Source organism: Pipistrellus kuhlii, unplaced genomic scaffold (assembly GCF_014108245.1).
Source record: "Pipistrellus kuhlii isolate mPipKuh1 unplaced genomic scaffold, mPipKuh1.p scaffold_m20_p_9, whole genome shotgun sequence".
In the NCBI taxonomy this organism is placed as follows: domain Eukaryota; kingdom Metazoa; phylum Chordata; class Mammalia; order Chiroptera; family Vespertilionidae; genus Pipistrellus; species Pipistrellus kuhlii.
Genome location: NW_023425595.1, coordinates 45,224,790 through 45,239,334, shown reverse-complemented (window position 1 = coordinate 45,239,334; position 14,545 = coordinate 45,224,790). Strand labels below are relative to the sequence as shown.

Genomic DNA, 14,545 nt, shown 5'->3' with positions numbered 1-14,545 from the left:
GCTGACACTCTATCCACTGAGCCAAATCAGTTTTGGCCACACTTTGTCTCTTGATTGAAATCTTTCCTTCAAGAAGACAACAACAGAAATCTCATGGTCTCACTGGTAACAGTCTATATTTTTTGACTTCTTAACAGAAACGCTAACTAGGAGTCCTAACTCCTGTTTCTTTTCTTTTTATTGAAGTACAGCTGATATACAACATCATATTAGTTTCAGGTGTACAACATAGTGATTCTATGTGCTTGTACCTTATGATGCAATTACCATGATATGTCTAGTAACCATCAGTCATCAGACAAGGTTATTATGATGTTACTGACTATATTCCCTTTGCTACATATTCCTTTCCCTGACTTGTTCATTTTATAACTGGAAGTTTGTACCTCATGTTCCCTTTCACTTTTTCCACCCATCCTGCTACCTCCTCTGGCCACCATTAGTTTGTTCTCTGTACCTAGGAGTCTGTTCCTGTTTTACTTTTTAAGATTCCACATGTGTGAAATCACATAGTGTTTGTCTCTCTCTGTCTGACTTGGCCTAATATCCTTGAGGTCCATCTATGTTGTCGCAAATGGCAAGATTACATTCTTTTTATTTTCTAAAAAATCCTACTCTAAGTCTGGCATGTCTAATAACGGAAAGAAAGTTAATATCAGTTAAGTCAATTTAGAGGCTGTAGTAGGCTGCATGAATGACCACCCAAAGATATCAGTTCCTATTCCCAGAAACCTGTAAATGTTAGTTTATAAGGAAAAGAGTTTTTTGTAGGTGTGAGTAAGATAAGGATCTTGACCTGGGGAGATTACCTTGGATCATCTGGGTGGACCCCAATCAGTCACAAGTGTCCTTATAAGGAAGAGGCAGCTGGTGGTTTGATGTACATACAGATAGAAGAGGAGAAGGCACTGTGGCCACTGAGGGATGTAGCCACAAGCCAAGGTATGCCGGCAGCCCCAGGATCGGGAGAGGCAAGGCACAGATTCTCCCTTACACTCTCAGAGGGAGTGTGGCCCTATCCACCTTGATTTTGAGCCAGAGGTCTGATTTCAGGCTTCTGGCCTCCGGAACAGTGAGAGAATGCATTTTTGTTGCTTTAAGTCACTGGGTGATAATTAGTTACAGCAGCCGCAGGAAACTAGTTTAGGTTCCCACTTGTCTCAAATGCTTATCCTGTGACCTGTGCTGTAGGTGACACCATATCAAGGGGTCCTTTTCTGCTAGTTAAGTGTTATCAAGCTAAGAAGAAACCTTTCTTACATTACTGGAAATGTAATGTAAGAAACTACACTTAAGAAAGTAGAGTGTGAGAGGCACAGAAAGGGGACAATATACTTTACTATTCATTCATTTAATAAATATTCTGTAAATTCTTGCTATGTGTCAATGATTGTCCTAGACCTAGATCCTGGATTAAAATTGAATAAGGTAGGATCCTTGTCCTTGAGGAAATCAGTTGATGAGGGGAAGTAGACGCACGTATGTGAAAAATGCAGTAATAATGGTAAAAACGAGGGAGGGTCCTTATGACTTTAAACCTAAGGACTAGAAATCATCTCTCTTTCTCTCTGTCTCACCCCTAAGAGGGAGTGTGCCCCCCAAAATGTATATACACTTTTAATAATTATAAAGACACTGTTAAAATACACATTTTCAAAGTGTAATAGAATCTATAGACATTGTATGTATACATTTTGGGGGGACACCTATGCCCCTTAGTGACCTAGCCTTTCCCTGGATAATCAGCAACTACCCCCCTCCCTGATACCTCCTTCACTCCCACCCCCCCACTCCATCCCCAGCAGAAGACAACAGCTGGTACCTAGACTAATGGCCATTTAGTCCAGATCATTGACAGGCTAAAGATAACATCTTGACCTAAGTTATGTTTCAACTACTGGGCGCTGATGTGAAATGATGGTCTGGTTACTTTCTCAGGAAGTGGGGCTGAGGGACCCAGAAAAGACCTCAGAATTGTCTCCAGGACCTAAAGAGATGGTTATTACACTCTTATGTCACCTCTGACCCATCAGCTCCCATCAGGACCCTGAAACCCTTGTGATTTTGCCCTATATAATCTGTAACCTACACGCCATCCATCTGGCAGTTTGGAGTGTTAGCCTCCAGCTCTCCTGAGTAGCACCATTCATTTAAAAAAAAAAAAAAAAAGCCATATTTCTCCACTGCATTTCTTCATGTTCGGTGTGTGGCTCTGCTGGCTCCAGGCGGAGGAACTTTTTCTGTTCTGTAGTAATCATGTGTTGTAGTGTCCTTGGACACACTAAAGAATGCAGAGATGATAGGAAGGTTCTGTGTGAGATGGAGGAGAGGTGGGTTAGAAAAAGCTTCATGAGAAAGAGATGTTTCTGAACTGACAAATAAAGAAGCAGAGTAATAAAAGCTGACAAACATATATCATTTTTTTTCCTCGTGGATTTCATGCGTTGAAGGACACTGTCTACCAAAAACAGAAAACGTCTGTGTTTATTAATCCATAAGCATAAGATTAAGGATATCTCTCAAGCAGAGTTGATCAGCAACATAGGATGATTACATTATTTCTCTTACCATTATTTCAACCAAGAGAAAGGTATTTGTCATTTGATTATTTTTTCATACAAAGTCTTTTTCAGACAAAAGTGTGATATTTTTTATTATGCGTTAAGAATACTGGTATAGCTGCAGTGCTATCTCCTCATTGTGTTCAGGGACAGGCCTTCCCATTGTGGGAAAGCCAGCATTAACTACTTGTACTATACCATCTGGCCAAAGAACATTATATTGAAAAGAAACTCAGTAATGAGAGTGCCTATATAACAAGGCAATAGCCCTGTCTTCGGGGCATACCTACCTTCCAGTATTGTTTCCTTGTAAGACAACAGAAACAGTCGGATCCTGCGCCCCTCTTACAGACCTCCTATAAAATATTATAATAGTGATACTTATAACAAACCAGCATTTGTTTAGCATTCTGTCATTTGACAAAAGGGTTTCACAAAAGTATCTTTTTGGGGTTGTTTGAGATATAAGCAAATACTGTTTTATCATTTCAGGCAAGTGTCTTTCTCTATTTTTTCATCTTTTATTGCAATATTATTTTAGTGAACATGTTTCCCCCCCCCCAGCTTTATTGAGAGTATTGACATAGAACATTGTGCTGACTCAATACTCAGTACACATATTTTGTGAAATAATTGCCATCCTAGCTTTAGTTAACACTTCCATCATCTCATATTGTCACCATTGCTTTTTTGTGATGAAAACATGTGGGATCTACTGTACTCTCTTCACAATTTTCAAGTACATAATATAGTTAACTATAATCACCATGCTGCTGTGCATCAGACATCCTAAAGTTCTTCATTTTATAAGTGGAAGTTTTTACCCTTTGACAACATCTCCCCCTTCCCCCTACCTCCTCAAGAAAGTTCCTTAATCTTTTAGCTTCAGTTTCCTTATCTTTAAAACTGTACCACTGACATCCACATGGCTATTATGAGAATTAAGTGAGATTTTGTATATGAAGTAACAAGGACAGGGCCTGACACTTTGTATACAGTAAGAACTAGATTATTTTTATTTCCTTTATTCTGGAAGTAGGTGACATTTTAAAATTGTCTTTTATTCTGTTCTTCAATTGCTTCACTCCTCTCACCTCATGACAAGAACCAACCCATTTTGTAGATCCTCCCACCTATCTATTGAAATTATGGCCCTGAATGATTACTCAGGGGTATAATTTGAGGATCTCCAGTGTGTCCAAGAATTTCTTCCAGTGGTGATACCCCTTGGGTTCTCTGTGTGTTGTTTTTCTGTCACATGCTTAATAAGAGCAGAATGCTATCCTACATAATGAAAGAGTAATATGCAAATTAACCATCACTCTGCTACACCCACCAGCCACACCTACCAGCCACACTCCATCAGCCAATCAGAGCAGGTATGCAAATAAACCAAATCAAGATGGCTAGGGCCACAAAGAGCAGGAGGGAGTCTTGGATTTCCCAGGCAATGGAAGAAGCCAAACTTTCCGCCTTCCCTAGCCAGCCTAAGCCTCCACTCAAGGCTACAAAGTTTCAATTAGAAGAAGGTAAACAAATCCAAACAGAAATGGCGGCAGCCATGGAGCGAGCAGGAGGCTTGACTCCACTCTAAGCTACAAAGTTTCAATTGTAGAAGGTAAATTCCACATACTAGGTCCTTTGCTTGGGTCGCCAGGGGGCGTGGCTGGCCTACAAACCACCACAGGCCCCTTGCCCAGGGCCCAAGGGAACCCCCAACCTGATTCGGGACACCCTTTAGGGCAAACCAGCTGGCCCCCACCCATGCACCAGGCCTCTATCCTATCTAATAATCTAATAAAAGAGTAATATGCAGACTGACCATCACTCCAACACACAAGATGGCTGCCCCCATGTGGTCAAAGATCCTGCTCCCATGTGAACCCAAAATGGCCACCACAGGATGACCAGCAGGGGAGGGTAGTTGGGAGGCACCAGGCCTGCAAGGGAGGGCAGTTGAGAGGGACCAGGCCTGCAAGGGAGGGCAATTGGAGGTGATCAACCCTGCAGAGGAGGGCAGTTAGGAGTGGCCAGGCCAGCAGAGGAGGAAGTTGGGGCAAATAGGCTGTCAGGGGAGCAGTTAGAGATCAATCAGGCTGTCATGGGAGTGGTTAGGGGGTGATTAGATTGGCAGGCAGAAGCAGTTAGGGGCAATCAGGAAGGCAGGCAGGTGAGCAGTTGGAAACCAGCAATCCTGGATTGTGAGAGGGATGTCCGACTGCTGGTTTAATTAATGGGATCAGGCCTAAACGGGCAGTCGGGCATCCCTTGAGAGGACCCTCCCAGATTGGAGAGGGTGCAGCCTGGGTTGAGAATGCCCCCCCCCCCCCCCCCCCACCATGCAGAAATTGTGTGCATTGGGCCTCAATTGTGTGCATCGGGCCTCCAGTTTACAAATAATATACTCTCTTACTCCAGGAAGATTTAAGGCAGTTTTCAGGATTTAATCATGTATGACACAAGAAATCCATATATCAAAAAGAGAGGACACACTATTAAAAAGAGAACTTGGTAAACTGTAACTAGGATTTGATATGGATCATTCAAGTTTTGAATTAAATCAGTCATTAATCAGTTCATGGAATTAAATGAGATAAGCACATTGCATTTGGCAAGGAAGTAGGATTTTGTGAAAATTTAGTTTCAATTTTACATTATGCATGTGTTATAAAATGTATTTTGTTTATAAAAAAGAAAAAAAAAACTTGAAAGCCATGGGATTAGGCTATGAATGGTTTACTCATTCCACGACTTGTTACTTTGACCATCTTGGGAAGCTCCTGATGAAACAAACATTTATTGAACACTTATTTTTCACCAGGTATTCTTCTATATGGATGTTTTTTTTCTCTTCCCTCATACTGACATTCCCTAACACTGATATGCAGTGTAAGACAGATACCCTGTGTCAATCCACAGGCTTCTCACCCCTCACCTGGCCGCTGTCTGATACAAGCCTGAGAGGCTTCCTGTTACTGAAGTAACTCTGATAGTAGGTAGTAAAATGTAAATTCCTAAATAGAGTCAATCTGAGCTTCCCTAAGCCCCGGAGAATCACATCCGCTTTAACCATCCATCCTCTGATCTTTCTTTTACTTAGAATTTTCTTAAAAGCTTTATCAGCGTGGGTTGGAGTAGGGATGGGGCGCAGGGAAGAGAAGGTGCAGAGAGGCTTTAGGTATGAGTTGCTGAGCATGGGCGGGAGAAGGGGGACTCTAGTGCACAAAAGACTTTTTCCTTCCTTCATGTCGTCACCAAAGCTCTTTGAGTTGAACTTTTTTTTGGAAAACGACCTGTCAGAAGTAGGTGTGTGTGTGGGAGCAGGCAGGCAGGCCAGGTCCCCACGTGAAGTAGGAGTATCTTCCTCCGCATCTGGTCTTTCAGAACTGGGCAGGCTGGGCTGCGGGCCGCCTCCCAGCTCCCAGCTCCCAGCTCCCAGCCGGGACACCCCAGCAGCCGCCGCCGCAGACAAAGGGGCCGGGGCCGGGGAGCGCGCGCTCGGAGCGGGGCCGGGGGCCAGGGCCGCCGAGTGGCCCGCGCAGACCCGCTGCGTCTGGAGCCGGAGCCGGAGCCCAGGCGCCCGGAAGACCCGGGGTTCAGGGCGCAGACCCCTCCCGGGCTGGCTGGGCGCCGGCCTCGCGCTTCCACTCGGTCTTTGACCACCGCCCTCCGCCCGCCCGCGGCCCGGCCCGCCCCGCCCGCGCTCCTGTCCCCGCGGCCCCGGCGCGCCGCTCCTTCCCGGGCCGGCGGGCGGCGAGCTCGGCGGGCGGCGCAGCGGGCGGCATGGCTGTGTCCTGGAGGAGCTGGCTGGACAACGAAGGGGTTAAACACCTCTGCCTGGTAGGATGGCGGGCAGGCTGCCCCCGCGTTTGGTCTCTCCTGGAGAGGTTTTTTTTTTTTTTTTTTTTTTTTTTTTTTGATTCATTCTTGGAGCGTGCGCGGGTGGGAGGCTGGAAGTGGAAGTTTTGCCTCGAATCCGAACAGTCTCGACCCAGGAAACTTGCCGCGGTTACTACCTGGAGATCCTAAAGATGCCACCCTTTGCTCCAAAAGCCAGAGACCTTTCCCATACCCTGAGGGGAGAGCGGCTGTGGAGGAAGGGAGAAGGGATCACTAAATGAACTCAGCTCTTTGTTAACCCTTTAAACATCGACCCTCCTCTGCTCCCTGCACAGAATGCTTCTGCTGGTCGGTGTGTTTTAACAATACACATCGCTGGGGACCTGGTGATATCACTCATTGCTGAGCCCCGGTTTTTTGTTTTGTTTTTTTGTCCTGCAAGGGATCTCTGCAGATCCTTCAGGAGACCTGTTGACAGCCCAAATGCTTCCTCTTAGGTGCAGGGGCTGAGTGAGGTCAGATGTGTTTTTCTTGGAGTGGTTTTCAGATTGCTTTCCGCAGTTACTAATTGAGGTTCCATTGAAAGTATTGTGTCCAAGGAAGGAATGTCCTTAAGGTTTCCATTCATCAGGTTGTGTTTATGTTTAACTTTTTGTTTTCTCTCTCCTTTTGTCTGATGTAGCTGATCTGGCTGGCCCTGAACATCCTGCTTTTCTGGAAAACCTTCCTGCAGTACAACCAAGGGCCAGAGTACCACTACCTCCACCAGATGTTGGGGGTAAGTGGGAGTTGGGTGGCCCAGGACAATGCATTCAGTGGAGGCAGACCTTGCTGCAGTCCTTGATCAGTTCTTCCATTCATTAAAGAAACATTGGTGGTTCACTGTGAAATGCTTGTTAATCTCTCAAGTGGGTCAAGTTTTCTTGATTTATCATGTATACTTGTCTGGATTAAGATGACTGGCTCTTTCAAGTACCAAAGATAATATCTGCTAGGGGGAAGTGGATGAAACTGTCAGACAGGCTAGGAGTATCTAAGAAAAGTTGCTTTTGCTTGTCAGCTAGCGGCAAAGTGCCCTGAACGATCTGCTTGGCCAGAAGGGCCCACCGATGACAGGCTTTTACTTTTCACTAATCAAGACTTCAGCATGCCCATAAGCTCATGCAGAGGACTTCTGTAGTGTTTCCGCTCTAAGTCTCACTAAGTATGTGTCTGAGGCAGTACCCATTGACATTGAGAAGCGGGTAATTCTTAGTAGTTTATTTAAACTGATGATAACCGGGCACTTTATAAATATTTAGTGTAAGCCAGGAAACTATTCTCCCCATTTTACACATGGAGAAATACAGGATAAAGGAACAGAAGGGCTTGTTCAAGTTCCTCAGATTTGAATGCACTGCTGTCTGGCTTTTGCTTCTTTCTCATACTACACAGATTTTCTAAACCACTTCACTGGTCCATCTCAGATACTTATGCCTCCGGTTAGTATTATTATTCTTTATTAGGCTGCCCAATAAAAATGTAGCATGAGCATAAGGAACTTAAAATTTCTTAGTAGTATGTTTAAAAAGTAAGAAGCCAGTGGCTTAAAGCGTTAACTTTAAGAATATATTTTATTTCTAATAATATATCCAAAGTAGTATGATAAATTGAAGTACTCAACATGTGATCAATATTTGAAAAAAAATTATGAATGAGATATTTTATATTATTTTCGTTTGTTAGTTCTTTGAAAATATAGCTTTACACATATGCCCATCACAGTTCAGTCACTAAATTTTCATCAGAAATACTTGACCGATGTTTAGAAATCAGAAATTTTTACAGATGATATAGTGGATTCCCATATTCAAGTTGTTCAATACATATTTATTGGAAAAACAAGTTTTTCCAATAACACAAATGATTATCAGCTTTTAAATTTTAATTTCTGTTAATAACGTTTATAATATTAAACATTTAATCCTTTGGTGGCTCTTCACCAAGCCACCAATCAATTTAATAAAAAGACATCAGAATATAGGTAGTTCTCTTGCTTCCCCTCTTCAAAATAGAAGCTGATATTGGAGGGTAAGTTGTGGTCTTTAATTATTGGTATCCTAATATATAAAAACCCAAGGTCCATAATGTCCAAAATGACCAAAGACTGACTGGCATAGAAACTGATCAGTCAGATCCAAACCTGTGTGATCTGTGAGGAGCCAATGGTTGCCTAGGAGGCAGAGCTTTTGATGCTGACTGGCATAGAAACTGCCCAATCATAACCTAATATGATGAACTGGGAAGGAAGAACCTAAGGTGGGGGCTGAGGAGGGGTTTTAAGGGCAATAGCTGTTTGGTGTAAGGTGTAAGAAAGCAGTTCAGTTTTTTAATGACCGTTTTGGCAGTATAGTGCATATGGCTGGCTATCAGTCCAGATATATGGATTATGTGTTTTTGTCTGCCAAGAGCATCTCTTCCTGCTAAAAATGAAACTGCCCTTCCCTGTAGACTTGATCTCATCCCCAACTGCCCTCCCCCCATTTAATCAACCCTATCCTATATAATCTATCTATACTAAAAAAATGGTAATATGCTAAAGACAGGGGCAATCAGTCATCTTCTGGATGTCTGACTTCCTTCCAGACAAAGCCATGAGGGCAGTTGAGGGTGAGATCAAGCCTGTAGGGGAGGGCAGTTGAGGGTGAGATCAAGCCTGTAGGGGAGGGTAGTTGGGGTCAGTTGGGAGGCCAGCAGGGGAGAGTAGTTAAGGGCAATCAGACAGGCAGAGGCAGTTAGGGGAGATCAGGCTGGCAGGGGAGAGCAGTTGGGGGCAAGATCAGGCCAGCAGGGGAGGCCATTGGGTTGAGATCAGGCTGGCAGGGGAGGGCAGTTGGGGGTGAAATTAGGCCAGCAGGGGAAGGCAGTTAGGGGTGATCAAGCAGGCAGAGTCAGTTAGGGGCGATTAAGCTGGCAGGGGAGAGCAGTTAGGGACAACCAGGCCAGCAAGGGAGGGTAGTTGGATGAGAGATCAGGCCAGCAGAGGAGGGTGATCAGGCAGGCACAGGCATTTGTGGCTGAGATCAGGTTGGCAGGGGAGGGCAGTTAGGGGCAATCAGGTGGGCAGGCAGGCAGGCAGAGGCAGGTGGTGCAGTCAAACAGGCAGGGATAAAGGATAGGGACAATCAGGCAGGCCAAGTGAGTGGTTAGGGCCAACAGTCCCAGATTGTGATAGGGATGTCTGACTGCTGGTTTAGGCCCGATCTCACAGGGATTGGGCCTAAACCTGCAGTCGAAAATTCCTCAAGGGGTCCCTGATCATAGAGGGTGCAGGCTGGGCTGAGGGAACCACCTCACCCCATGCATGAATTTCATGCACCGGACCACTAGTGTAACTATAGAAACATCTCTGACTTTTCCCTAATCTGTTGATGGGAACCTTTGAAGTATGGTAAAGGTATTTAATTTTCAGAACTGAGGTATCCATTTTTATTACTAATAGGCTAAGATACTTTTTTCACCAAAATTAAAGAGTAAGAACTGACAAGGAGCTGGTGTGGCTCAGTGCTTGATTGTCGACCTATGAACCCAGAGGTCACTGTTCAATTTCTGGTCAGGGCACATGCCTGGGTTGCAGGCTCAATCCCTGGTGAAGGGTGTGCAGAAGACAGCTGATCAATGATTCTCTCTCATCATTGATGTTTCTATCTATCTCTCTCCCTTCTTCCCTAAAATCAGTCCAATTATAGTTAAAAAAACACAAAACAACACAACAAAACTGACAGGGAAAAGAAGATCTTAAATGATGGAGGATAAAATAATATTGGAATTGATATATCTTTGAAGAAGTTTTATCAGGATTGTTTTCCTAGGCTGATATGACCCTGTCCTGGAGGCAACATGGTCACGGCTGGTTTATGCCTGAGTTAATGTGCTAATCAGACTGTGGACTTCCTAGAAGATGTTTAATTATGACACACTGTGAATATTGGAATCTTCTAATTATCTAAGAGGGAAAAACAGTCCTTTGAAGAAAGCCAAAACAATATTCAAACAAATGAACAAACCAAACAGTAACTTCTTCCATCTTCCTATAGCAACTATTTTAAAAATTCCATTTATTGGGGTAACATTACATTTTAAATCAAGGACTCCATTGATTACTTAAGATTAAATCGGTTTTTGAGATTTATTTATTTTTCAAGTATTGGAAAATGTAGTTACTGGTACTTTAATTGAAGAACTAATATATTGTGACCAGCTCTAAAAGATTAGTTACTTAAATTTTTGAAATATCAAAGCAATTTAACTGAGAATACTACTTATAGAAACCTTCACATTTATATTCATCTACTATTTGAGTTGTATTTCTGACATTTTAACAATTAAAGGATATCATTTAATTGATATAAATATTTTAATTTGAGAAGAGAATGAGCTTTATGATACCAGATTCAATATGTCTTGGTTTTATATCTTTCCCCCCAAACTAACATATGTATATGGACTATTCACTTTTAACCTATTTTTATAATTCCATAATGAGAATGTAAATTATTTTTGCTTAGTCTTGCAATTATTATTTTAGATCTACATGTTTATGAAGATCTTTATTTCTTTTTTAAAGCTCTAATTGAGATACCTATGTTAATTAGAAGAATTCTTTAGCATTTAGTGTTTTGTTTTGTTTTACTGATTTCACAATGATGATCTTTCTCTGGTCAATCATTATCCTTTAAGTGACTTAGAAACATTAACTAATTTACCCTCTCAAGAGACCTAGAAGTTATATCATAATTAACATATTTCAGAGACAGAAATCTGATGTCATGTAAGTTTCTTAAGGTCAGAGAACGGAGTCTATGGACAATGGACTTAGTATTTTAAGTCAGTATTGTTTTCACTGCTGGCATAGGCAGCTTTAATTTTGCTGAGAAGGAATATATGCCTTCTATCAATTTTAGAAAAGGCTTGATCATTAACTTTCCCCCCTTTATTGCACAGAATACTCTGGTTTAAATTTGGGACATTTTCAACTAAGTGTATTTTTTGTTTCTTTTTATTTTTCAATATTCTATTGTTTGAAGACAATTTACTTCCTATTTATTGACAGGCGAAATAGTTTATATTACTTTGATACCATCATTATGTTCTTAATCTGTTTATAATAGAGACTCATAATCTAATTTATAAGAGAACTTTAATATCTTAGATTTATCCTCATTTTCCTAAATAGAAAAATGAGGTTGAAGTGATGTACTCACTATCAGCTACTGAATTAGTGGATTTGTTACCATTCTGATCTGTTTATATTGTCAATCCAATATTCAGTCTCTTACACTGAACAACTCTATGAACCTATGCAAGAACCTATTAAACTATATACTTAGTGGACCTCTAGGTTTTCAACTTATGTGAAATGATATTTAAAGATATTTAATAATTTAAGAAGTTAAGGAAAAGTACTGTTGTATCCCAAACATAACGTATTTTCAGTATTCCAGTTGTTTCAGAGTTGTCTCAGACAAATTGTTAAGGAAATATGAGACATTTTTATTTAAATAATTCCAGATTCTACAGTATTTTAGAACATGTTTAACCTCTTTGTTTTATACAGCTAAGTGGCCACTGTATAATCAACACCATCCAAAAAAGCATAGAACTGGGTGTTGGAATTAAGTTCAGAGATTTTCAAATGTAACTTCTTCATTTCACCCTATCTAATAAAAGGTAATATGCAAATTAACCATCACTCCATCACAAATATGGCAGTTCCCATAGTGGCCTGGGCACTGAACACTGATGGCATCGCCCAGGCGACGGGTCCCAGTGACTCGCACACCCTGGCCTGTGGAGGGAAAAAGGGTGGAACTCTGGCGAGAAGCTGGCCAGGGCATGCAGGACTCTGGTGTCATTGCAGGCCGGGCTGAGGGACAAACCCCCCTATGCATGAATTTCATGCACTGGGCCTCTAGTTATTAATAATATCAAGAACAGATTATATTCATTGAAGACTAAGTATCAGACATTAATCTAAAAGTTTTGTATTGATTACTTTATTTAATCTTTCATCCATCCTATGGAGTAGATATTTTAAATTTTGTAGCTAAGAAACTGAATTAGAAAAGTTCTGTGACTTGCTAGTTCAGTCACAGAGGTAGGACTCTAGCCCAAACATCCTGGTTCTTAACCACTGTGCTCTCAGTTTCTTTGCAACAATAGGGTAAGCCATGTGAAATTGCCATTTGATAGAACAAAAATAATTAAGTATCAACCATTTCAAGTGGTTCAACCTAATTACAAGTATTATAATTTATTAATCACATTCTATCTGCCACAATTCTTTGTTGTCTTTTTATCATCTAACATTTTAGTTTTTAAGGAATCTCTATACTGTTTTCCATAGTGATTGCATCAATTTGCATTCTCACAAACAGTGCACAAGAGTTCTTTGTTTTTATTCTTAAGCTTGAGCCAGACTTGCACAGTTAGTAGGTATCCTGATACTATTGCATTAATTTGCTGGTGCTTCCATAACTACTAGAAGTACTACAGCAGTGGTTCTCAACCTCCCGAATGCCACGACCCTTTAACACAGTTTCTCATGTTGTGGTGACCCCCAACCATAAAATTATTTTTATTGCTACTTCATAACTGTAATTTTGCTACTGTTAATGAATTGCGATGTAAATATCTGTGTTTTCCGATGGTCTTAGGCGACCGTGCTAGCTGCTGTAAAGCCTAAGTAACTACAGTCTGCTGTAGAGCCTAGTAACTACAGTCTGGGTGGCTCAAATAACAGAAATTTATTTCTTCACGGTTCTGGAGGCTGTATATTATATGCTTTTCCCTGGGGAACACCTAGTCTAAGGAGAGGAGTCTGCTGACTTTCAGAATGTCATAGGGACCTTGGGGATTGTTCTATATAGTTCATTTCTCATTTGACAGATCAACTTGGTATAGTTAAATGTCTTCTTTATTGACTCACTGGAAAGTTCAGTGTGGTTGGTAGGTCTATCTCTAGTCAGTGTTTCTAGTTCATCACACTAAGCATTTCATTGATCATAAAATTGATTTTTAAAGTTCCCAGGTAATTCTGGGGAAGAAAATCAAACAACTAATTCCTTTCTGACAAGATCATGGGCTTTGGAACTACATGGGAGTTTGAATCTTGGCTCAGGCATTTATCTTCCTTTATGATTGTGACAAATTATTTCTCTGAGCCTAAGTTTAAACCGTCTATAAAGAAAGTCAGGCTTAAACCTTCCTCTTATGTTAGTGCAGGTGAAATGCTTAGCACTTGGTGCATATGCACTTGGCCAAAGATAGCTATTATTGTAAATACTAAGTAATATGATTTAGTTTTAATGCTAATAATACTACTAATATAATTATTGTATTATAATAAAGTAATTATAAAGTAATTATAACACTTTATGATATTATAATATAATTATAATATCATAAAGTATTTATGTTTATAAGTAAAATATTAATAGAATTTATAGAAATGTAAAGATGGAAAGAACTTACTGAGCATATAGCAGATGGTAGGATTGGGATACATTCTTTCCTTTGGATACTCTGGCTGCCTCCCTGACCCTGATATCAGCTATCTGCTGAAATTTGTAACTGGCACACATTTTATGGCAGCTTGGTTACGATTGCTAGATGGAATTTCAGTTTGAGTTAGAATGCATTTCATTCAAAGGAATATTTATTATTCTTCATAAAACCTTGGAGTCTTCAATATATAAACAAGGGAAATAATGCCTATTTTACAAGGTTATCGTGAAACCTAAAGAAATCAAAATAAATAATAATAATAGTTAGAGTCGACATTCATTAAAATGTTCTCTTGGGTCAGGCATGGTGTGAAATTTTTTTATGCATTCAGTGTCAGCGCCTTATCTAATCTACGAGGTAGGTTCTATTACATAAGAGGAAGCTAAAACATGGAAATTATAAATAACTTTCTCGTGGATTACAATTCCTAGCATAAAGCCCATTATTTAATAAGAGTCCCCCAAATGCTGCTTTTCTTTTTCCTTCTCTCTTCTCCCATCTTGTATAGCCGTATACAATTCACTTAACATGTCTGTGGCCAGTGAAACGTGATGAAACTAACCCCCTTATCTCAGAGTGCTGGGCTGAGGATTAGAGGA

General features: G+C 41.0%; 1 protein-coding gene across 3 annotated transcripts in view; it reads left to right on the top strand.

Annotated features, from left to right (window-relative positions):
- The first annotated feature begins 5,846 nt into the window (after positions 1-5,846).
- NOX4 (NADPH oxidase 4) overlaps positions 5,847-14,545 on the top strand; it is a 143,418-nt gene continuing 134,719 nt past the window's right edge. Inside the window, exons 1-2 of one of the 3 annotated variants that reach the window (XM_036427453.2) lie at positions 5,847-5,867; positions 7,084-7,179. In XM_036427453.2, coding sequence (XP_036283346.1) covers positions 7,171-7,179 — 9 coding nt within the window. In that variant the 5' untranslated portion in view covers positions 5,847-5,867; positions 7,084-7,170. Of the gene's footprint in view, positions 5,868-6,071; positions 6,402-7,083; positions 7,180-14,545 lie in introns of those variants that run through there. The other 2 variants (XM_036427454.2, XM_036427452.2) reach the window with 2 other exon arrangements.